The sequence below is a fragment of the Oikopleura dioica genome, chromosome 2, assembly GCF_907165135.1.
Source record: "Oikopleura dioica chromosome 2, OKI2018_I68_1.0, whole genome shotgun sequence".
Classification (NCBI taxonomy): Eukaryota; Metazoa; Chordata; class Appendicularia; order Copelata; family Oikopleuridae; genus Oikopleura; species Oikopleura dioica.
The window spans coordinates 1,288,179-1,310,787 of NC_137292.1; the positions used below are offsets into that span (position 1 = coordinate 1,288,179).

The following is a 22,609-nucleotide window of genomic DNA, read 5'->3' on the forward strand; positions in this document are numbered from 1 at the left end:
ATAGTATTTCTTATACATCTGCAGCATAGGGAAACATGCAGCCATCATTTTCGTTAAATGCGAACAAATGAGATATTTTCAAACTGTCGATATGGGCCGAGCTTGCTTTTTTCTATCTTATTATTGATAAGACGTATGTGACATACAGTATGTCAAATAGCTCAAACAGAAGAGCAAATATAAATAATGTTTTAAAATGGAAAAATTTGAGAAAAAGGAAGAGCATGACAGCTTGCCGGATGTTGAGAAGATTCGATGCTCCAGAATCTTTGCTGCGCGTTTTATCTAGAAGATTCGACAGAAATTCATTCCAGTTGTGTACTATCATCGAGAAAGTTCAGTTCATTTTTTGAATGAATAAACATCTGGGTTTGAGGTCTTCTGGTAGTTAAGGGATCACCCCCCGATTTTTCAAAACTTTGGCACCGGCCATTATTGCCTATGATAAGATTCCTCGTGTTCTGAGAATCATTTTGATCTATGATAGTACCCCTTTACATAAATGCATCCCCGAAATTTTGGCTCCCAAAGTTCGGGAAAATGCATGTAAATTGTTCTTAGCGTGAAAATCGCAATTTTTTTCGATTTTTCATTGTCATCGAAATAGGACAAATAAGGGGTCTATTGAAAGCTTAGAATGTGTAGATTACGAAAATAATAACCTCACTTGAATTTTCGGCCAATTGTTGGCGCTAGAGAGCATTTAAACACCCAAAAAACGGCAAAAATGGTATCAAAAAGTTTTACAACAAGAATTTTTTTATTAACTTATCCGATCATGCTGATTCTACCAAAAAATAAAGATGAGCGCCTATACTTTTAGATAAATTAAAAAGATTTTGAATCCTAAAGCCCAAAAAAAAGTAGATACGATTTGAAAATGGCCTAAAATGGCCATTTTTCAAAATGTTAATCACTTTGACGGCCTGTAATGCATAAGCAAATGTTTTGCTGGCAAGCTGATTCTACCAGAATTTGCTCCTTTCAAAGCGGGCATTCTAATGCGCCCAAAACCAGCTTCCTACGTAAGCTCAAAAAAAAGTAGATAGAGGTCAAAGTTGGCGAAATCGGGGGATCCCTTAAATACGGTGGCGGAAATAAATGGTTGCGGTTTTCATTGTATAAAGGCAGTCTTTTGTAAGCTTAGCTTACTTCTCAAAGGTCATGTCGACTTGACATAAACTAAGGGTAGTAAAACTGCCAAAAGTTCAGTCTTTAAAAAATATTTTTTTTTAATCTGGAGTTTTCTTCTTATTATAGTTATCAAGAAAGCGTTTTTGCCAAAATTTTAATCTGGAAAAATTAAATTTATTCACAGAAAATGCTCTTTGCTGTCTTTTTGATAAAAAAAATGATAACGTTCCTTTCTTTTACCTTGATAAAAATCAATTTTGAGTAACAACGAGTATAAATAAGAAAAATCTTCCTATTCAATATGAATCATATTATATGATGAATAGGGTAACCCTCATTCTCCCAGAACCGTCATCTGCCCAGACCCTCATTCTCCCAGGACCTTCATCTGAATATTGTAGATTGACAAAATCATATTACAATTGTATCCAAAAATGCCAAGAAAAATATTTATTCTTATCACGGAAGGTAAACAGTAGTCATTCCGGCGCAGAGAGATCTAGGTCGGGTATATTTACGTTTCTGGAAAATTCTACGAGGCGCTCTACCGCTCCATCGGCGCGAATAAAAGCGACGCGCCAATTGGGCATTTCAAGAGAAGTAAAAAACTCTAAAGCGACTTTTTCAAGGAGAAAAAAGATGGTTGCTGAATTCGTCTACTTTGATATCCACGGCCTTGGTGTCATGCCACGACTTGTGATGGCAGCTGGCGGTGTCGAGTTTACTGATACTCGTGTTACCTTCCCTCAGTGGCCTGAGCTCAAGAAAAGTAAGTTTTTAATAAATTTTTTTTTCTTTACAACCATTCTAGCGATGCCACTTGGTCAAGTTCCGATCCTAAAAACCGACGGTCTGACCATCAACCAATCCAATGCCATCATCAACTGGGCCGTTCGAGCCGGCGATCTACCAAAGCTCTCTTGTGAGGAGTCTTCCAAATCTGACATGGTCGCCGAAACCTGCCGAGAAGTCTTTGATGGAGTCCGCATTCCAGCTTTTGCCGCCATGCGAGCTATTGATGAGAGCAAAAAGGTAAGAGAAACCGTTCGCTCATCATTTCAATCTTTGAAATCAAGGAAGAACGATCTGCCGCTTTCCGAGACACCGCGAAAGCTAAGCTTCTCGAGCAGCTCCCTAAACTCGAAACCATTCTCAAACATGTCGGAGCTGGTGAAACTGGAATTGCCGCTGGAAAAATCACTCTTGGAGACCTCTACCTCCGTAAGATCAAGTTTTTGACACGGCATCTTGATTTTTCCGTTCAGTGAACATCGGGCTTCTCTCCTACGATTTGGGAACTTGCGACTCTGTCCCAAAATCTGTGATGGCGATTGCCGAGACTCTTCGAAAGAACGACCGAATCGCTGCCTTTTTTGAAAAAGAAAAGGAGACCAAATTCTTTCCCTTCTAAATTCCAATTCGAATCCAAATAAACTCTTTTCTGACAAAACTCTTGGTCGATTTTTTTCTTATATTTGTTTCTATCAAAATTGGATACTTAGTATTACCAAGTTGGTAATGTGTCTATTTAAGGACCCCCCCCCCCGTCAACACTTTTCGAAAAATCTATTTTCGGTTTTTCAATATTTTGACCCCGGAAATGGATTCTATGGGTCAAAATACGATTTCGAGGCTTCATTTTTTGGGGGTTCTATCTCGACTCTAAGACCCTCAAAATCGCGATTGAAAATCGGACTTTTCACCGAAAAATGACGAAAATGACCTTATTTTGCTTAAATTTTTGATTTTCATTGGTCAAAAAGGGCTCCGAACAAGTTTTTATTAGGTATAAAACTTCCAGGCAGAATAAGAAACCAAAATATGGCTATTTTGAAATTTTCGACTTCTTTAGGAAAATTGTTTACGGGGGGGGGGGTCCTCAAATTTTTTCCATTAACCAACTCTTCAAAGTGATGAGCAAACCGTTATTTCAATGGTGGGAGCGAAAAATTGATAAGAAACTCTCGTATTCGGTCTCAGTGATACTCATCCGGACTCCGGAGTAAGACTCATTCAGCCGAGAATCAGACCTTTCAAATTAAACTTCAGAGAGCTGTTTTTTATTTTTTTTTTATTTTACTTAATATATAAATTGAATTTTCGTAAAAATGGATTCTTTAGAGGTTTGAATAAAAATGATAGAGGAGTTTCGTCGGTCCACTATCCAGAAAATCCGAGATCATCCTAATTCTCAGATTTTGTTCGAACTTATTTTTAAACGATTGAAATTCGAAGATCTCGCTCTAATTGCGCCAATCGTTTTGGAGAAAGTTGAGGATGGATACGGCAGTTTCGATTCTCTCTTCAGCCCCGAATTCTCGAGTTACGCTCTCAATCGTCATTACAAAAGTGATGCTATTCTGGCGCTTGTTGGGGAAGAATTTCAAAGAGAAAATAATAGAAAACCTGAAACACTGTCAGAAGTCGCCCAGATCATTCAAAAAAGAATCGATTTGAGAAACAACAGGAGAAATTTGAAGATAAAGACAACAATCGACTTCAGCACGGATAAATCGCGCGTCGAATTTTCCCGATCATATGTAAGTAGCACTAATTTAAGAAATTAAGTAGAATTAAGGACCCCCCCCGTCAACAATTTTCCTCAAAAAATTGAAAATTTCAAAACAGCCATATCTTGGCTTCTGAGTGTCCCTGGAAATTTCATCCATCATAAAAACTTATTATGAGCACTTTTTGACCAGTAAACATCTATAATATTGGCAAAATTGGGACGTTTTTGTCATTTTTCGTCAAAAAGTCCAATTTTCAAACGCGATTTTGAGGGTGTTAGAGTCGAGATAAACCCCCCAAAAAATGAAACCATTTCCGGGGTTAAAATTTTGAAATTCCGAAAATAGATTTTTCGAAAATTGTTGACGGGGGTCCTTAATCATATTTAGCTTATCAAAATCAACGAATCGAAGCCGAGGCACTCTCCGCTGACGAAAGATGATGTCCTTCTTTTCAAAATAAACCGGGAAAATTCCAATCCGAAGCTTCAACTTGTCGATCCGTCGTTTTTGACTCAATATGATTACAAAGACTTATCGTTATTGGTCTCAAAGGGGCTTAATTTAGAAAATCTTAAAGGTACAGTAGTATCAAAATAATTCTTATTTACTGTTTATAGGAATTAAAAGCTATGAAAATGACAAATGCATATTGCTGGTCTCCCAGTTGCATGACTTTGCACATTCACTCGACTACAATATTTCTCGACAACGAGCTTGGCGAAATCTCATTGATAATCCCAAAAGAAACATTCACCCCGTTCTTATAGAGAATCGACATTTGGAGAACAAAGAAAAGTATGAAATGCCTATGACAATTGAGTTTTTCAATTTTGCTGACGGCAACAACAAGTTGATCTGGGCATATGATTTTGTCCTCAGACTTCCATATTACGATTACGACTTTGCAGAAATAAGATTTATCGATGATGGCTTGTGGCTTTTATTGATAGAATTATTCTATCAGGAGGAGATCGAAAAGATACTCTTCATCAATCTTGAGAAAGATGAAGTTAAGTCCTACAGATTACCGCAGGAATTCTCTGTAGAGTCAGCATTCTACGGTTATAACGAATCCTCTCTTTACTTTCTTAGAGAAGCAGACATCCAATACCAATATCATTCGAACTGTGATCCAAACGACAGAGATAAATTTCTTATCTTTGGATATTTTAAAAATGAAGATTCTGACGATTCCGGAGGATATCTTGATTGTCTGGAGTATATTTGTTTCTTCGAACGAGGGAAATTGACGAAAGAATCAGTCCTCAAAATCGGAACCAAGGGATTTATGCATCTTGTCTTAAATAAAAGGGAAACCAAATCGAAGGTCTTCACGATTACGATAGACGAGATCAAGAAACTTCTTCTCGGGGCTGATGAAATCACACGTGCACTCGGCTTTCCTGGTATTTATGATCCTGATGATCCTGATCACTTGGAAATACCAACATTACCACTTATCAGACTTGGTAACTCGATTTTTCCCATCTTAAAATTGAACGATTTCAGATGAGTTATGCATCAAAAAATTCGAAGATTTATCCGAAAATTTAGATCAAGAGCAATCTGACTGTAGTGGTTTTACAGAATTGCTCTAATTACGATCACGCCGCGGGGCAAAGCAAAGCTTGCCACGCGAGCACGGCGCGTAAGTGAAAATGATGGCGCACTAGCGCTGGCGAAATAATCGACTCTAAAACGCGCGCCCTTCCTGAAAAACCAAATAATCCGTTTTAAAACGCCGCTCTTCAAATTATTCTCACGTCCTGATGCTCGAAATCCGATAAATCCGCTAAAATGGAATTATTCCTTTTCCAGTGACAAAATCCGTTGGTAACGAATTATTACGTTCAATGTTCAATTTATCCGATGGAAACGATACGATCGAATAACAGCCGATTAATCTACTGGGAACCCGAAAATTTGAAAAACTATAAAAACCGCTCACCATCTCTCTCACAGTCATTCTCACTTTTGCTCGCTCAGAGAATAGATCAAATAAAAAGCTCAAAAACCTTACTCTTTTTATACACAGCCAACTTTGCTCAGTTGTCTGTATATTTCTCTTGTGTTCACTTATTTGCATAGGTTGCAAAACCATTACATGACATCGGATTCATTGATGGCAACAAGCTTCATTTACTCGTCTAAATCGTTGAGTTATTATTACAGCAGACATTCATATGTTAATAAAAGAAATAATTTTTTTTTCCGTCAAAACTCACGTTATAAAATAGAAACAAAAGATAGTGGTGATATATTTATTACAAATATTTATACGGCACAGAGCGTGAAAAACTCACGAGAGTCATCTTCAAATGTTCAAATCATCCGATACTCTTTGTTGTCTTCACTTTTCGTTTTTGGTAAACTTGGCTGCATTTTTGGCAATAAGGTGATTGAGAGTCTCAAAGCGCGGGCGAAAATTTACATGGAGAGGTTTAAGGGTGTGGTTGTGTATTATTTTGTGCGAGAAAAAAAGGGTTGTTTTATACAAGTTTGCATGTGAATTTTGTTGTGTAAACTGAACTAGAAAAAATGAAGTTTTTTTCTATGTTGTAAAAATTTTAGTGTCGGGGTCTCTTAATGCGCTGGCTTGGGCATGTTTCCGCCATTTTTGTAGAGCTGCTTGAAGGACTCGTAGTTCGCAGCGAATTCGCCTTCCTTCTGGTACTCGTTGAACTTACCATTGTGGAGGTTCTTCATTGGGCAAGGGTCAGGTTTTGGCATCGAGAACTAGGATTTTGTAAGTGATCTGCTTTTTGGTTAGAACTTACGTCGATCTTGGGGTTTCTGAGGGCTTCTTTGAAGGTTTCACAGTTGTTGGAAATAACTTGGGCATCGGTGCCTTCCTGGTTTTCCCAGTATTTGATGCAGTTGGAGCACTTCTTTGATTTGGAGAAGACGCACCTAAGAGGAGATAATCAACAGTTTCCTCCTTGTTTTTTCTTACCATTTGCAAGTATCCTCATGATGGTGCCATTCGATGGCCATTCCGTGTTTTTTCAAATAATTGTTGATTCTGAACGGCTCCATAGAAGTTCTGCACGAGCACATGGCATTGACAAGCTCGTCTGAATAGAGAATGTTTAAGTTTTGTAAATAGCTTTCTTTTTTGTCAAACAAGATAACTCTCCGATAAGCTCACGAGAAATCCGCTTGCTGGAAACGAGAAGCAAAGCGGGTTACGCTGCGATAAGGGCAAATACTGTTTCGTTACCTTGAGTGAGATTATCGGCGATGGCGGCGTAGAATTGGTGCTTGTGCTTGATGACGGGGGAGTTGTCTGGGCGACCGTTGTTGTTCTTTGACCGGATGGAGAAGACGGCCTCGACTTTTTGCTCTGGCTCTTCTTTGAGAACTCGAGGAATTTCAGCAGCTTCTTCTTCTTCCTCCTCCTCTTCATATTCTCGGCCGAAGAACTGCTGGTCGAATCCAATATCACCAAGCATTACTGAAATCATTTTTTTAACTTTGATTCATTGAAAAATTCTTGATTCAAAATTTATATTATCTGAAACAAAAACAAGCCACTTACCATTTCCCTCTTCTTCTTCCTCCTCCTCTTCTTCTTCTTCATATTCTGGTTCCTCCTCTTCCTCTTCCTCTTCCTCTTCTGCTTCCTCAGGTCGGGTTTCGAAGCTCGGTCTGTATTTGATCTTCTCCAGGGCCGCGGAAAGATCAACCTTATCCTCAGCTCGGCCATTTTCCTTGATGGAGTCGTGGAGCATCTGGAGTTTTTCTTCTGGATCTTCTTCGACGGCGTCCATTTGCATGGCACCCTCGGCTTCGATTTCGGCAAGAGCTTCAACCATATTCTCAGCATTGGTCTCAATGTCCTTCAAAAGCTCGGCGACTTCCTCGTTGTTCAGGTTCTCGAAGAAGCCGTATTGCTCGAGGCAGTTCTGGATCATCTCCCGTTTGCATGGCCAGAACTCTTTGCCTTGTCCGGCGCATTCAAGAGCATCCTTTTCTCGCTCAAGACAGTCGCCAAATCGGGCGGGAATTTCGCCATCTTCGATCATTTGGTTGATGCTTTTCATCAATGGAGGAGGATTGGCTTGTTTTCTGAGAATTCGTTCGGAAATTCGCTCGATTTTTCGCTGATGCTTTTTGTCGGCGTGATGTTGTCGTTTGTCGGGAGCAAAGTCTGAAGAAAAAAATGGTGAAATCAAGGAAGAGAATTTTTTCTGGGCACAAATATTCCGACTTCGAATAAAAGTAGATTATGCAATGTTTATTTTGAAAATAATCAATTTCTATCAAAAATGATGCTTGCTACTTTGTAAAACAAAATCTTTATTTTGTTTACAAATAAATTTTCGGCAAATTTTATCTTTTTTTTAAGAAAAATGTATAATTTCGAATATTTTCTTGAAAGATTTCAATGAAAATTTTCTTTTATTTTTGATAGAAAAAAAATTGTAGAAACATGTTCTTGGTCCTTATCTCTCTCAATATTTATAATCCGTGACCGCACTGAAAAAAATGTGCCCTTATCTCAAACAAAGATAAAATAAAGGCTTGGATTTTCAACTTACGGGATCTGAGAAGGTCCTTTCTTGGGAGACATTCTTTTCGGCACTGGATGACGCACTCGGCTGGACTGTCGTTGTCATCAGTCGCGGACTCTCCTCGGCAGTCTCGGGCGTTTTTGCAGTCGCGCATGCAATTTCGCTCGTCCTCGTTGGCGGCGAACCTAAATTCGATGTTTGAATATTTGCTTTAGGTTGGCTGGGAAAATATGAGATTTTTCTTTGGATCTGCTGATGAAATGAGTCATGGAAGGGGCTTGATTTTTGAACTGTTCAAAGGAAGAAAACCCGATAAGTTCATTTTATCACCTCTCAGTTAATTCAAAAATCTTCTAAAAATAAACTCTTAATCCAGCTTTCTGTCGCCCGCAATACTTTATCGCATGCATTATCGTATGCATTATCTAATAAGCTTCTTCACCTCTTAGAAGCAGATAAGGTAGCAGAGCAGCTTCAAATAAGTTGAAAAATCTCGACCCAAAAATCAAGATTTGGTTAGTTCAAAATCTGCGAGAATGATCTAATCGTAAAAGCCAGGTTGATCTAACATCCCTCATGTCGACATTTACGGATTAGCTGGGAAAAGGATGTTTTGCGGCGCGAGGAAGGCTTTTATGTTTCCCGAAGATGACCTTTTCGCGGTTCGACTGATGAAGCCGGCCGATTAGACCTGTTGACGCTCCTCCTCTTGACTGCTCGTTTTTACACGTCAACCTACGGTAATTGATTCTTGGGATGATCAAAACAAGGTTCATTTAAAAAACGATCTTGAGGCTCAGATTCACGGGCATTCTCTTTGAAAAAGACGAATTTCTTCAGATACACCCTAAATTTATTCGCTGTTTATCGAGGATGGAACTTCTTTGCCTTGTATTACAATAAAGTCAAGTCGTAGACCACCTATTCTAGGGTGAGGGACCCTTGATGAAGTGTCTTGGACCGCGTACTTCAGAGATACGCGGCGCAACTAGGGCATTATCTCGAGTTAGAGTCTCCATAACCTCGTCGATTCAAGCACTCTTCGAGAGGTAGTCCAGTAAAAGTCACGTGTTATCTCGCTCTTAGATTCTTCATTTCAAAACACACCCCAAATGTTCTATTAATACCCGCCCTTTACGTCATACTTCAAGAGTTCTAGAGCCAGCCACGTCCAAAACTTACAACAAGAAATGGCTACAAGGAAATTCGAAAAAACCGTAATCTGATTGGCGTATAATTGAGACGCGCCTTTCAGAAATTTCAAGCGCTTGTCAGCTTTTTCCGACTCAATTTCATTCAAAAGAAAAGTGCTTTACATAATCGTTTTGTTCAGTAAAAAGCCCAAAATATTTTGATACTAGAAATCGAAATAAACAAAAACATGTCTCTGTTATACGAAACATGATTTTTGAGAAGCAACTATTTTTAATAAGAGAGCAAAATCCAATGTTGCAAGACCATAGATCATACTGTTGTCGCCACAAACAGTAATCTTGATTTCAGAGAGCCCAATTAGCTCATTTCTAATCAAAACAGGTCTCAAATGCTAATTCGATTATCCCCTCATCGGATTTTTAAGGGTCTTTCTCCTTATTTTAACCCTTCTTTTTGGCCCTCCCGGAAGAACATCGTTGTAATTCTAAGTTGTCAAAACAGCGAAAACGAAAATTGCACCAAAATTACCAAAAGCGGCGGTCGAAATTTACCAAAAGGAAAAATAACAATTTCAGGGAAGAGCGCTCTCATCGCTGACGAACGAGGAGAAAGAACCCTAAGCCTTTATGCGTGTAATAAAACAGCTCCTTCCTAATCGCGGAAAATCCAGCGCGAAAGCCGAGTAAAGCCAACACGTATAAGGTTGACGAAGAAGTTAAGATGGAAGACCATGTTTTTTCGAGGAGGAGTTTTCGGATGTTATTCAACAATTTAACTTACTTCGATCTTGAAATCCCTGAACACTCGATTTTTCAATGAACCCAAAGAAAAAGTCCCGAGAAAATGATAAAAAAGAGCACTCGCAAAAAAACCAACGCGAGCGATAAGTAAGAGTCGTCAGATAGCAGCTCCGATAGCACCGTGCTCGCTCTCTAATCTTATTGAATTTAACCTTTCTAATTTCCTCCGCTGAATAAATCCCGTAGCATGCTGTCTAAAACGTTAGTTTTTCTGTCAACTTTGTTTTTCACGCTCTTTTTCGATCGAAAATTCGGCATCAGAAAAGCTCAAAAAGCAAAAAAAAAAAGAATTTGAAAAATTTTGATTAAAAATCTCACTCTTTAAAAATTACCAAAATTGCCCGAAAATGTCTTTTTTTTTAAATCTAACAAATACAGCAAATTATGAGTCCATGTCCTTATTCTCCAAAGTCCCAGTTATTCCATCTCCGAGTCGCGTTTCCCGCATGTTTCCGTTTCGGATTTGCAAATTTGAAATTTCCCGAAAAATTCGCGCCCCGTTGAGAATGAACACGTTAGTTGAATCATCCAGCCAAAAAGCGCAAAAAATCGGGAGCGTGTCGGACTTTAACACGCCGCTGACATCAGAATCAATGTCCGAAAGCGCGGAAATCTCGGCACGTGACGCCTTTAATTACCGTTTTGAAGGCGCAGCTGGGAGATATGAACATGCGCATGTTTATTGAGTTAAAACATAATGTTTAGATGAGCCAATTAGCTAGAAAACCTATGGGAAGGGATGAACGCTCTGGGAAGAGAAGTTTACGGTTTTTACTTTTTGAAGTTGTTTTTGGCTCGAAAAAAAGCTTCAAATTCACCGAATTTTCCATTTAAAAAGGGATGATGTAATTTATCGACAAAAATGGGAAAATAGCTAGAAAAAATGCCATTTTTTGTCAGAAATTTCATTGGCGCACCAACCGGAAGCGTAAATATGATTGGCCTTTATTTTCCCCAAATTTTTAAATGTTTTTATCGCAATTTTTGTCAATTTTTGCCTCTCGAAACCGCTTTTGATTGATTTTTTTTTGCTCTGTTATTTTTCTTAGATTCTCCTTTTTCCTCCTGAAATTCCCGTCTTATACACCAGCTCAGCGCCGATAAACTTTTTCATAAAGAATTCGCGGTATTTTTTCTCCACGTCTGCCGTTTCGATTTTCAACCTCGCGAAAACCGCGGCGGAATATCTGCCTCAAATATCGGCTTTAGATATTTCCGCGCTGAGACGACCCTGTTTTGGGCGAAACAGATTTGCCAGTCATTATCATTTTCACGTGAACGTAAAAATACGAGAACTCGAAAAATACGCAGAAAGTTGCGTTTCAATCCTTTTTTTTTTTACATGATTTTCAAAAGATATGGCCCTTTTTAGCCCTCTTGGAAGGAAAAGGTTAAAGGTTCAAGCAAAAACAACATAACAGCCATTAAACTCTAATGCATACTTCTCAATTCAACCTCTTTTGCTATGTCTCGTCCAAGTTCTTATCTGGAAATATCGCATTTAACAAAAAGACAATACATTAACATAATATTCGGTCGGTTTATTTAACCGCGGCCCCGCTCGATAATTTCTCAAAAGATCATAAAGAAAATAATTATTTGAAATTTGATTTTCCTCCCTCGAATCTCAAGCGTCGTAAGATTGGATTACTCATCATATTTTCGAATTTCCGGATGAAGAAATAGAAGCAGAAGAAGAGAAACCAAAATCCAAAACCTAATTCCGCGGTGAAATTCCAGGTTTGAGGAGCACTTGGTAAATTTATAAATATTTCATCCCAAAAAAGCTGCGGATTTTTACTTCCAAAGTACACGACTTTGAAATGAAAAAAAAAGAAAAAATAATTATTCAAGCCGAGAAATTTTGTTGAGCCCCGTTGTCCCGCTTTTTTGGCGTAAGTAAGGGGCCAAAGCCTTCTAAATGACAGATCAATCCGCTGCGCCCTGTCAAATTGAGTCACAATGAGTTTTATTTTCGAAGAAGAATTTTTGGATTTTTTTCTCAAAAAAATTGAGAATCGAAGAAAAATATCGATTTTTCAGGGCACGAAAGCCGCTTGCGGCTTTTTTTAAATAAAAAAAGATTTCGAAAATTCCATAAGCAAGCGGCTTTTACTCGAAAGTCATTTTTTTTCGGCCATTTTCCCAATTTTTTACCAAAAACTTTGTCTAAGATGCAAAAAAAGCCGCAAGCGGCTTTTGGTTCTTGGAATGACTCGTAATCGAAAAGCCGAGAGCGGCTTTTACTTTGTGTTTTTTTTTGACATCTTTTTATTTTTGAAAAATAATCCAGTTTTGCTTGAAAAAACGATAGCTGTCAAAATTCGCTGAAAATCAATTACCGCCTCTTCGAAAAAACAAGTCCACGAAACTGATCCAAACGTGTTGCCTCTGATCCTAAAACGATGAGCAGGGTGTAACCTGGATCTTTGCAGGGCGTCTTTGGTAGCACGTTAGCTCCGTAAATCGCCGCCACCTGCAAGTGTCGCCACTTGACTCTCTTTCCGAAAAGCTTTCTTTTCATCCTTGTTCGAATAATAAAACTTCTGTCAAGAAACAAGACAGTGCACGAAATTCTTTTACTTGTCAAAGAAAGAATTTTTCACTTTTCGAAAAATTCAACCCTTTTTTAAAGAACACGTGTCTTGGAATTTTACTTCTACTCAAACCTCGAGAATTCAAATTTTAGCTCTTAAAATACAGAATTCTCTGAAACTGAGCAACAATTTTCGTTCGACCGAAGAAAAAAATTCGAAAAAGTGTTTGGATGTTCAAGTTTAAAAATTTTAAACAACGCGGCTTAAGTCCTGTCTGTGCCTAAACTCTGCCCTAAGACCAACGTCACAACAGAATCCACTTCTACCTTCCTAATCCCAGCCCTCTATCCCTTCCTTTCTCTTATTTTTGACAAAACAAAAGCTCAAAAAAAATTCTCAATTTATATTTCCCAAACTTTCTCAAAAGAAAAAAACAGAAAAGCCGCTGAACGGCTTTTTTCATTTCGAAGCCGCGAAGCGGCTTCGCCATTATTTTAATAAGAATGACATGATTATTTTTGGGAAGCGGCTATATTTTGGTTTTTGATCAATCTGAAAAATAAAAAGAGAACAGCTTAGAAATTTCTTCAATGAACCTGGGTAATAACTTGGCCATTTCTTCATTCATTTGTTTCTCAAGTGCCCACCGGCCGGAATTCTCGCTGTTTAAGGACCCGCAGGTTCCTGCAAGAGTTCTGAGAGCAGTATGATCTAAAGAGCGCGACTTGCGCAAATAGCAAGTTGATTTTGACAGTAATTGATCCTCAGATACGTCACACCCGCCCTTCGATCCGTCAGATCGTATTAGTAGAGGGGATCAAATACACCTAATAATCGCTGGTTTTGAAGGTCAGAGATCCGGTTGATTCACGTAAATAGAGAGGGGATATCCTTATTTCCAAAAATGAATGATGAAAAATTAAATTTTTTCTTTGAAAAAATACGAATCGAACAAATAGAAGCTGGGTAAAATCGAGATTTCTCCCTCAACGTAGCTTCAAAATTACTTCTCTCTGGGCCAGAACACGCTCAAAATGTCAATTCTACTCGACATTTACCTCCTGTGTGACATTTCACATTAGCGCCCTACTCTCTATTCTCGCCCAAATTACAGTCAGATCCAGTAAAAGTCCCCTTAAAAATGTACTTACATCGCGCCACCTTGGACGACTGAGGCGACAGTCAGATATTTGAAGAGCTTCATTCTTTTGTTCTTAAGATTCTTCGGATCTTTCTGTCTCTAGAATTGGTCGATACAGTCTTCTTTGACCCTTTGATGAGTGAAGTCTTCAGAGCGAGTTTCTCTGAGTCGCGCAAAAACGTAAAAACGGCTTTACAAAGATTGAGCGATTGAGTACCAAAATTGGAGCCCCACGGTAGTTCTAGCCGAGGAAGGTTGCGCGGCCACTAGCGCGCCACCTCGCGGGCGCTGAGCACCAAGAAACCAGGCGGGGCACCATTGTGGCACCTCTTTCGCCTCACGAGTGCAAGGCCCTTGGGCAGAATGGATCGAAACTCAGAGATCGGTAGTTGAACAAGTCAGAGTGCACGGGGACGCGCTGGCTCTAGAATTCGCCCGTAAGCAATTTCGTAAACAAGCGCATTGAATTTGAAGCACCAGTTGCGCGGAAGGACACTTCACGAAATGAAAAGTACTTTAGGCGATGAATCATCGAATGAGCAGCAAATTTTTTTGATAAAAATTAATCATAAAATAAGAAATAAGGAAAGAAATAAAAAACAGAGTGCCGTTTCAGCCGCGAGGAGGAGTTTCCTTTGATCAAAGCGCGAATCGCATCCTCGTTTTCGCCTTGTTTTAAGAGTAAAACGTCGACCTTTTTTACACTTGGCGCATTTGTAACAAACGATCAGAATTACTTTAATAATGTTTGAAGGACTCCCTGTTTTCAAGCCAACGCCTCTTTCTGTATTTGCATAAAGATCATGTAAATATTATGTAGACTCGTATTATAATCTTCTTTATTTTGAAATACGAGAGAATGGGTAAAGATCTTGCACATTACAGCTACATACAAGCTCTCAAAGGTAGCGATGAGGATGATCCTCATCAAGTGCTCTGGTTAATGAAGGAGAATACTAAGGGTACGAGTTACCTTTAACGGGGGGATTCGTCAATATGGAAAATTCTCAAAATTGAAAATTATGACTACATTTTTGAACTCCTCGTGAAAAACTTAGAATTTTTGGTCTCGTGTTTTTTTTATTGGTTCACTTAAAACACGACAAAAATCAAGTTAAACTTTTGAATAGAGCCAACGGGGGAATTTTTTGAAAAGGCTGATATTTCCCCAAATAACTCTCATAACTAATTTTTGCCTACAAATCATTGTTCTTTGATGGTTTCTGAATCATATTAATTCAAAAACTTCTAGTCTTTTCGAGTTTTTAGGAAATTTCGGTCAAAAATGAGTAGAATTTTGATTTTTTGCAGAAATCGCAAATGAACAAGGAACTTTTGTTTTTGAAAAAGTGACATTTTATTTTTTGTCGCCGATTTTTCAGGGGTCCAATCTGTCAATTGATATCATTTGGTAATCGAAAAAAAATTTGGTTTTCGAAATTTGTGTTTGCAAGACACCCCTTCTTCAACTCTAATTTTTGAGAAATTTTACAAATAAATTTTTTGTTTCTTTTTGCCGATGACTTCTTCCAACCCTTTTCTTTTTAATCAGAAGATTTATTTTTTCAATTCCATCAGGGTTTCCCGCTTTTTTGTTTTTCCGTAGCCCGAATATTGACGACCCCCCTCTTAAGATTTTTTCCTCAAAAATTGATAAATTATACTTTTTCTCAGGCAAAAACTTCGTCGTAATGAAGGCTGGTATAGAAAATATATCTAAAATGAACGAGTTCTTATTGATGAAGAAATTAGAACATCAAAATATTGTAAAAGTCTACGAAATGGTTCAGTTTCCATTTAATTCATACTTCTATTACGGATTTACGATGCAATGGGGCGATCAAGGAACATTGGCAGATTTTATAAGATTACAGGCAACATCAGTTTGGTTATGGATCGAAAGAGATGCGTTCAAATTAATTTCTCAACTCGTCTATGGAATGTCTTTTATTCATCAGCAAAAACTTATTCACAACGATATTCGACCGAAAAATATTTTCATTAGTGGAATTGGCAATCAACTTTTGATTGGAGATTTTAAACTTTCAGGAAAAATTTTAAACATTTTAACGCTTGAACGTACGTTTATTTAGTTAGGCTGAACGCATATCACACAAATTTCTGAGATTTGCTTAATTTTAAAAACGAAGGCTTATACACTTGACGATAACAATTATTTGTAATTCTACAAAGTTGAAACATAATCTGCGTTATTGATGATTATTAATCAAGCTCAAATAGTAAAACTGCGCAAAATAATATGATAATAATGATGATAAATATGATGATAATTCAATGATATGGGCCCGATTCGCGTTCAATTTTTATTAATAAAAAAATAAGCATTAATCAAAAACTTTCTTCTTAATAATGCTATCTGATGAAAATTTACGAAAGTTGAAAGTGGAAAAACTTCAAATATTATAAAGAAAGGGAATTCAAGATTTATTCCACCTGTGTGTTTTGGTTCAATGCAAGTTTACAATTTCAGAACAGATGTTTGGGCAGTTGGTGTTGTTATTTATATGATCAGTTATTTAAAGAATCCTTTTGAGGACGATAGTGATTTTCAAATGGTTAAGAAAATTCGCGAAGGAAAGTTCACAGCTTCCAAATAATGTTATGAGTATCAATAAATTTGAGCTTTATAAGGACAATATGAGACACCTGCTCGAAACTTCCCTAATTGCGATTCTCTTATCAAGTATTGTCTTCAAAAAGATCCTGCAAATCGTGTCGAAGATTGTTGTTCCTTAGCTAAGAATCCTCTTATTTCAAATTTTATCTCACAACTGGAAGCAAAGATTCATCCAAATAATTTTCAATTTGAAAAACCCAAAGAAAATGAAAGGATCGCATAAAATAATAAAAATCATTTTTTCTGATAATATTTTTGATATGCTTCATCAGAGAAAATTCAATTAAAGATTCCAGCGATTATTCAGAATCTCTAATAACAGATACCACTCCACCTGGCTTTGAAAACACCACCGAAACTTCTGGTTAAATATTGTTTAATGTTCAAATCAAAACTTTTGATTTCTAGGCATATCAGAGCAGGAAATCTGGAATATGATTAACAGAAAACTTGATCCACTTTGGGATTGTGTAAGCGATTTACAAAAGAATAAGTACAACACAAGCGCTGCAATAAAGACTTTGCAGAAAGATGTGGAAGTTTTAAAGACCAAAACTCAAGATATAAACGAAAATGCAGCAAACCATGATCTGACCGTTGATAATCTCGTCGATGAAAAAGAGCAATTAAAAATTGAAAATGAGACATTCAGCCGTTCAAAATATATAAGAAATCAAAATCATTACAAAAAAGAAGAAGAAATTATCTACTGGGTATAAATGATATGCGAACGAATAATAATTTGATTGAATAATCAATTTATTAAGGGTCATATGTGGTCAATCTTCGTGGTATTGAAAACTATTTCTCTTAACCTCTTCTCTAAGCCTTAACATTAACATTTAGCCCGTTTACGTAATTTACCCCGAAGATTGACCGCCTATGTCGTAATTAAGCGTGTTAGATTAACCTTGTTGTTCTTGATTCAATAAATCCTGTATCTTCTTCTTTAATTCCTAGTTTCCGGACTTATGAGATACATGTTGTATATGACTGCTCACAAAATGATTTGCGACTGTGAACAGATGTTTGTTTATTGTCCGCATCTCAAATAAAGTCTGACAAATTTGCTCAATTGAAACAAGATTATTATGTTTGGCTTTAGATTTGACACGGTAGTCAAGCTCAAAATCTTGTGCAATTTCTACAAATTGTGGAATTATGACACGACCGCTTCATTGTTTTCTTCATTGTGCTTCATATCGTGAAAAAGACGGTATTCTTATGTATCAGCATGGGTATAGGGCGGCTACGTTCCAAATAGTTAAAATTGTAACGGCGTTACAAAAATTCAAAACCAAATTGAACCAGTGTGCACTTCGCTTCTGAATTGAAGGAAACTATTTTTTGGTTTACCTTTTTGCTTATTCTGTCAAAAATAATAAGAAAAACCGAATAGAAAATAATTTTATGACAAGAAAATCTGAATGTTAAAAAATTCTAACAGCCAAAATTATGAATGACTCATGTTAAATGAGTTTTAATAATATTTATTCAAATGCTCAAAAAACAAATTCAAATAAAGAAGCAAATTCAACCGAATATAATTGCGAAGATTTTTTTCTTTTTTGTCATTTTGCTGTTGAGTTATCCACAAAGATTAAAGCCACAAATAATGAAAATATGCGCATTAAATAATTTATAACCGGAGCAAAATCTAATTATAAAAGCTATTGGCAGGTAAGCCATGAGTTTCTGTCTAAAAATGTACCATTAGCTTCTTCATTCAGCATTTGTCTGTTTATCCAGAGAAAGTTGTACTAAAAACGACGATGCCATTGAAAGAAGAAACGAGAAAAATGCTCCTGATTATTTTTCTTGCTATTTCTTTTGTTGGATGGATCATTGGATTTTTAAGGGGGCAGAGATCTTGAAACCGATTTGAGATAAAATCAAAGACGATAATTTAAGGGGGTGGGTCGACGAGAATCGGGATTTTCGGAACAAAATTCCGTAGAAACCTGATTGGCTGGAAAAATTTTGACTTTTCTGGTGAAAATAAAAGGGTTGAAAAAATCTATCGGCGAAAAGAAGAAAAAATTTTGACCAGAAAAAATGGTCGAAAACTAGTCTCAAAGTGGACCCCAAATTGCCATTTTTGCAATTTTCTGATTTTTTCGTAATTTTTTTTCGGACACTTTTGGTAAAGAAGTGAACAAAATTTCTGCCAAACTCTTTGCCGACAGATTCTTAATACCCTTCTTTTTCCAACCGAAAAGTCACAATCGGGGTTCTCGGGAAATTTGTTCTAAAAATTCTTATTTTCGTCGACCTCCCCCTTAAGGGTACTATCTTCGATTTCCAGAAGGTGACCTTTCAAAAGATTTATAAGAATCGGTTATTAGAGATGGGTTCTTCATAAAATTTCATGATTATACCTTCTTGATAACTATTCGAATTTATCAATATATCTTGAGATATGGCCACTAGAAATTTTTTCGAAAAAAAATTTTGAACTTCGATTTTCTTGATCAAGGGCTTGTTCGAAAGCTCAGAGAAAGAGCAGTATGTTAGTAGCTGTATCGATCGCTACATCAAGATATTTTCGATTCTAGAGCCAAAAATATGTCGCAAAATTTTAAAAAATGCTCAATTTTCGAAAAATCTGCGAGACAGAATCTTCAAAAAATTATTTTTGGTATTTTGAGTTTTTCAATGAAAAATTCCTTCTGTAATTTTAAAGATTAAGCTTCAAATTATATATAAAAAATATAATAAGGCCAAGTTTTCAGACTTGTTTTTGAGTTATTCAACCTTTTATATAGGCCATTTTTGCGAAGATGTCCACTTCATGCCAAAATTTAGCCGCTTTTCGGTCAAGCAATTCATAAACCCCTCTGTAATAGTTAAGATCTAGGACAGGTCTATTATATGAGCCCATATGGACTCAGCAATCATTTACAAGTTCCGAGTTATTCAAGGCTCATGTTGGGGAAATCGAAGATAGTACCCTTAACTCAAATTGTTTGAATAAATCAGAGTTTACCCAGTCCTTTTGGTGAAAAATCGTGATTTCTCATGCCTACCCCCTTAATCTTCGCTTGCGACTACGGAAAAGCCTTGGCGCCTGGAGTTCTGTACAAAAAATTCTGCTGAGGCAATAAATCAAAATAACGAAATCGATCAAATTCATGATGTAACAAATCTCTTGATTTCGAGCTAATGATCATCCATCATAAATTCGGCAGCAACGAACAACATAATGAAAAGCACGGGCGTACTTGGTGACGCTCCCACTTTTGTGAACCGCCCATTTTGCTTTAAAATCTCGTTGATTTTATTTTGATCTTGATTTTCGCAAATCAGAGAAAAACAAGGAAGAGAATGGCAGAAGGAAAATCTTACGCCTAGGGTTCAACTCGATCAAAAATTAAAAAAAATCAGTTTTGATGAAAAATAATAGAAAAAAAAAATTGAATCCGAAAAAAGATTCGGCCGAGTTCCAAAAATTCTTGGACGAGCAACAATACTCGCGAAATGGAATTCTCCGTTACGAAAAAATCTTTGGCGACGATTTTGTCTCAACAGGCGGGATTTCTACGACGCGCGAATTCGTCAAGATGCTGAATTTGAAGGAGGGCCAGAAGGTGCTCGATGTTGGTTGCGGAATCGGAGGCAGCGCCTTTCACATGGACATGGAATATGGAGCGCATGTTGAAGGTGACAACTTTTTGGAAAAATTTTATTAAATGGAATTCAGGCTTTGATTTGTCCCGAAATATGATTGACATCGCCAACGAGCGCGCCACAAAATACAACTTGGAAAACGTCTCCTTCTCTGTCAAAGATGCTACTTTAGTCGAATTCCCTGACGATACTTTTGATGTGATTTACTCCCGAGACACAATTCTTCATATTGCTGACAAACTTTCTCTTTTCAAAAACTTTCTCAAATGGCTGAAACCTGGCGGAACATTGATGATCTCCGACTATTGCTGCACTCCGAATAAATGGAGCCCGAATTACAGGTGAACTATTTTACTTATTTTTACAGTCGTTGTTGTTGTCAATTTTTATTCAGAAAAAAAACTTTACTCCGCACCTACAGGGATATTTTGAGTTAAGGACCCCCCCCCCCGTCAGCTTTTTCCTCCGAAAAATTTAAATTTTTAAAAACTTTTCGGTTCTTTATGTACCCTCAAGTTAAACTTGCTTCAAAAACTTGATAGGACGAATATTTGACCAAGAAAAATGAATGTTTTTGCCAAAATTAGGGCAAACTCGTCAATTTTCGGCGAAATTCCCAATTTTCAAATGCGATTTTAAGGGTGAAGGAGTCGAGATAGACCCCCAAAAAATGTAGCCCTAAAATCGTTTTTTGACCCGTAGAATCTATTTCCGGGGTCAAAATTTTAAAATTCCGAAATTTGATTTTTCAAAAAAAGCTGACGGGGGTCCTTAACTTGTGATTTCAGTTTATATCAAAAACATTTTTCTAGTTATAGTCGATTTTTGATAATAACACTTTCAAGCTTAAATTAAATGCAAAAAAATTCGTGAAAGAATATCTGAACTAAATTTGGATTTTAGGGCGTATGTCGAGCAGCGAGGCTACAATCTTCTGACAGTAAAAGAATACGGTAAAACCATTGGACGAGCAGGATTTGTCGACGTCCGCGATATTGACTACACTTCCGGCTTCATCGACATCCTCAAAGGAGAACTCGAAACTTTCGCCAAAACGAAAGATGACTTCATCAAGGTACTCTTCCTTGATTTCATTATTGCTAAAGCCGCTTAGGAATTTAGTGAAAAGGAGTACGATGCGATCAATGGCGGATGGAGCGATAAAGTGATCAGATGCACGAACGGGGATCAAAAATGGGGATTTTTTATCGCTAGAAAACGCGCATAATCATACTATCTTTCAAAGAATAAAACATAATAATGTCCTCGTGATTTCTTTGATGATAATATTGCAGACAAACTTTTTGCTAAGAGAGACTTAAGAATTCTTGCTTCTCAGTAAAATCTTCTAACTAAGATTTGTTCAAGAAAAAGAGGTGCCTCAAAGACTGTTACGTTTACGTCGATACGGAAAGATTTTAGAGCCGCACGGCGATATATACACTTGGTTTCCAACTTTCCGGAATCCAAATTTCCGAAAATTTTCAGATTTTAAGGCAACTAAGTGGGACACTACAAAATCGACAATTGTCCGAATTTCCGGAGTTTTTTTTTCAAAATTTTATTGACAAGCGATCAATTTCTCTAAAAGAAGAATCAATCTACGAATAAATTAATTTCTTTTTGGGCGCAATCTGAGCTTATTCGCGAGGTTGAAGAAAAGGAGTAAAACTTAGGGTCATTCAGTGGCTTTTCTTTCATAATCTTTTTGTATTGAGCCTGTACCAAGACTTTTTTAAGAATACAGTGAAACCCCAACTTAAGGCCGAGCAACTTAAGGGATCACCCCCCGATTTTCTCAACTTTGACCCCTATATTTTTTTACTCGTCTTGCGTGTTGGGCTGTATATTTGCTCAAATTGAAGCCCGTTTCTTGACGAGCAAACGCATGCACGATAATCCCCTAGTTAAAAGATTCACTTATGCGTACGAAGCCGTCAAAGTAACTTAGGTTGCCAAAAACGGCCATTTTCGGCCATTTTCAAGTCGAATCTAAATTTTTCTGGCCTCATGCATTCCTAATATTACTTCATTTTTCTGAAGTTTAGACCCTTGGCTACATTTGCATGCATGATTAGTGTGATTGATAAAGTAACAGGAAAAATTTCTTATGAACAACTTTTTGAAGCCATTATACCCTTTTTTAGATTCAAATTGCTCTCTAGCACCAATCTGCGGCCAGAAATTCTAGTGCGGATCCCTTAAGGCCACTTTTTTGAAGAATCCCCGAAATCTGTCATCGGAAAAAAATCCAACTTAAGGCCACTTTTTTTTCAATTTTTATTCACAGTGAGTAAATCGCAGATTCACTTTTTAACCGTATCTCGAGCGCGAGCACACTTTCTGAGCTCGCGATAGTTGTTGCATTACGATTTACTTCAATTTTTGAGATAGTTAAAAATTCAAAAAAACTTAGAATCTTTGGCTATTTTTACGTTAACAACAAATTTCTTCGAAACAAATCATCAACTCCTTTACGAATAAAACGTTAAAATGTCTGTAAAATTGCGAATTTTTGTCTCTAGATGGCCTTTAAGGGGGTCCCTCACG

General features: G+C 37.2%; 3 protein-coding genes across 3 annotated transcripts; 2 read left to right on the plus strand and 1 right to left on the minus strand.

The window, feature by feature from the left end:
* The first annotated feature begins 1,734 nt into the window (after positions 1-1,734).
* LOC145696909 (hematopoietic prostaglandin D synthase-like) lies at positions 1,735-2,574 on the plus strand. Its single transcript, XM_081774020.1, has 4 exons — positions 1,735-1,903; positions 1,946-2,166; positions 2,211-2,355; positions 2,400-2,574. Exons 1-4 carry the CDS (start codon positions 1,774-1,776, stop codon positions 2,543-2,545), a joined length of 642 nt encoding a protein of 213 aa, XP_081630146.1. The 5' UTR covers positions 1,735-1,773; the 3' UTR covers positions 2,546-2,574.
* A 3,340-nt stretch (positions 2,575-5,914) lies between these two features.
* LOC145699024 (uncharacterized) lies at positions 5,915-14,023 on the minus strand. Its single transcript, XM_081776275.1, has 7 exons — positions 13,805-14,023; positions 8,189-8,346; positions 7,186-7,797; positions 6,868-7,101; positions 6,601-6,721; positions 6,425-6,557; positions 5,915-6,383 (listed from the first exon to the last, which is right to left on the minus strand). The coding sequence occupies exons 1-7, from the start codon at positions 13,855-13,857 to the stop codon at positions 6,231-6,233; spliced, it is 1,464 nt and encodes a 487-aa protein (XP_081632401.1). The 5' UTR covers positions 13,858-14,023; the 3' UTR covers positions 5,915-6,230.
* Positions 14,024-19,806: 5,783 nt separating this feature from the next.
* LOC145697269 (uncharacterized) lies at positions 19,807-21,323 on the plus strand. The gene is made up of 4 exons (XM_081774448.1): positions 19,807-20,092; positions 20,133-20,400; positions 20,963-21,134; positions 21,174-21,323. Exons 1-4 carry the CDS (start codon positions 19,822-19,824, stop codon positions 21,285-21,287), a joined length of 825 nt encoding a protein of 274 aa, XP_081630574.1. The 5' UTR covers positions 19,807-19,821; the 3' UTR covers positions 21,288-21,323.
* Positions 21,324-22,609: the final 1,286 nt, after the last annotated feature.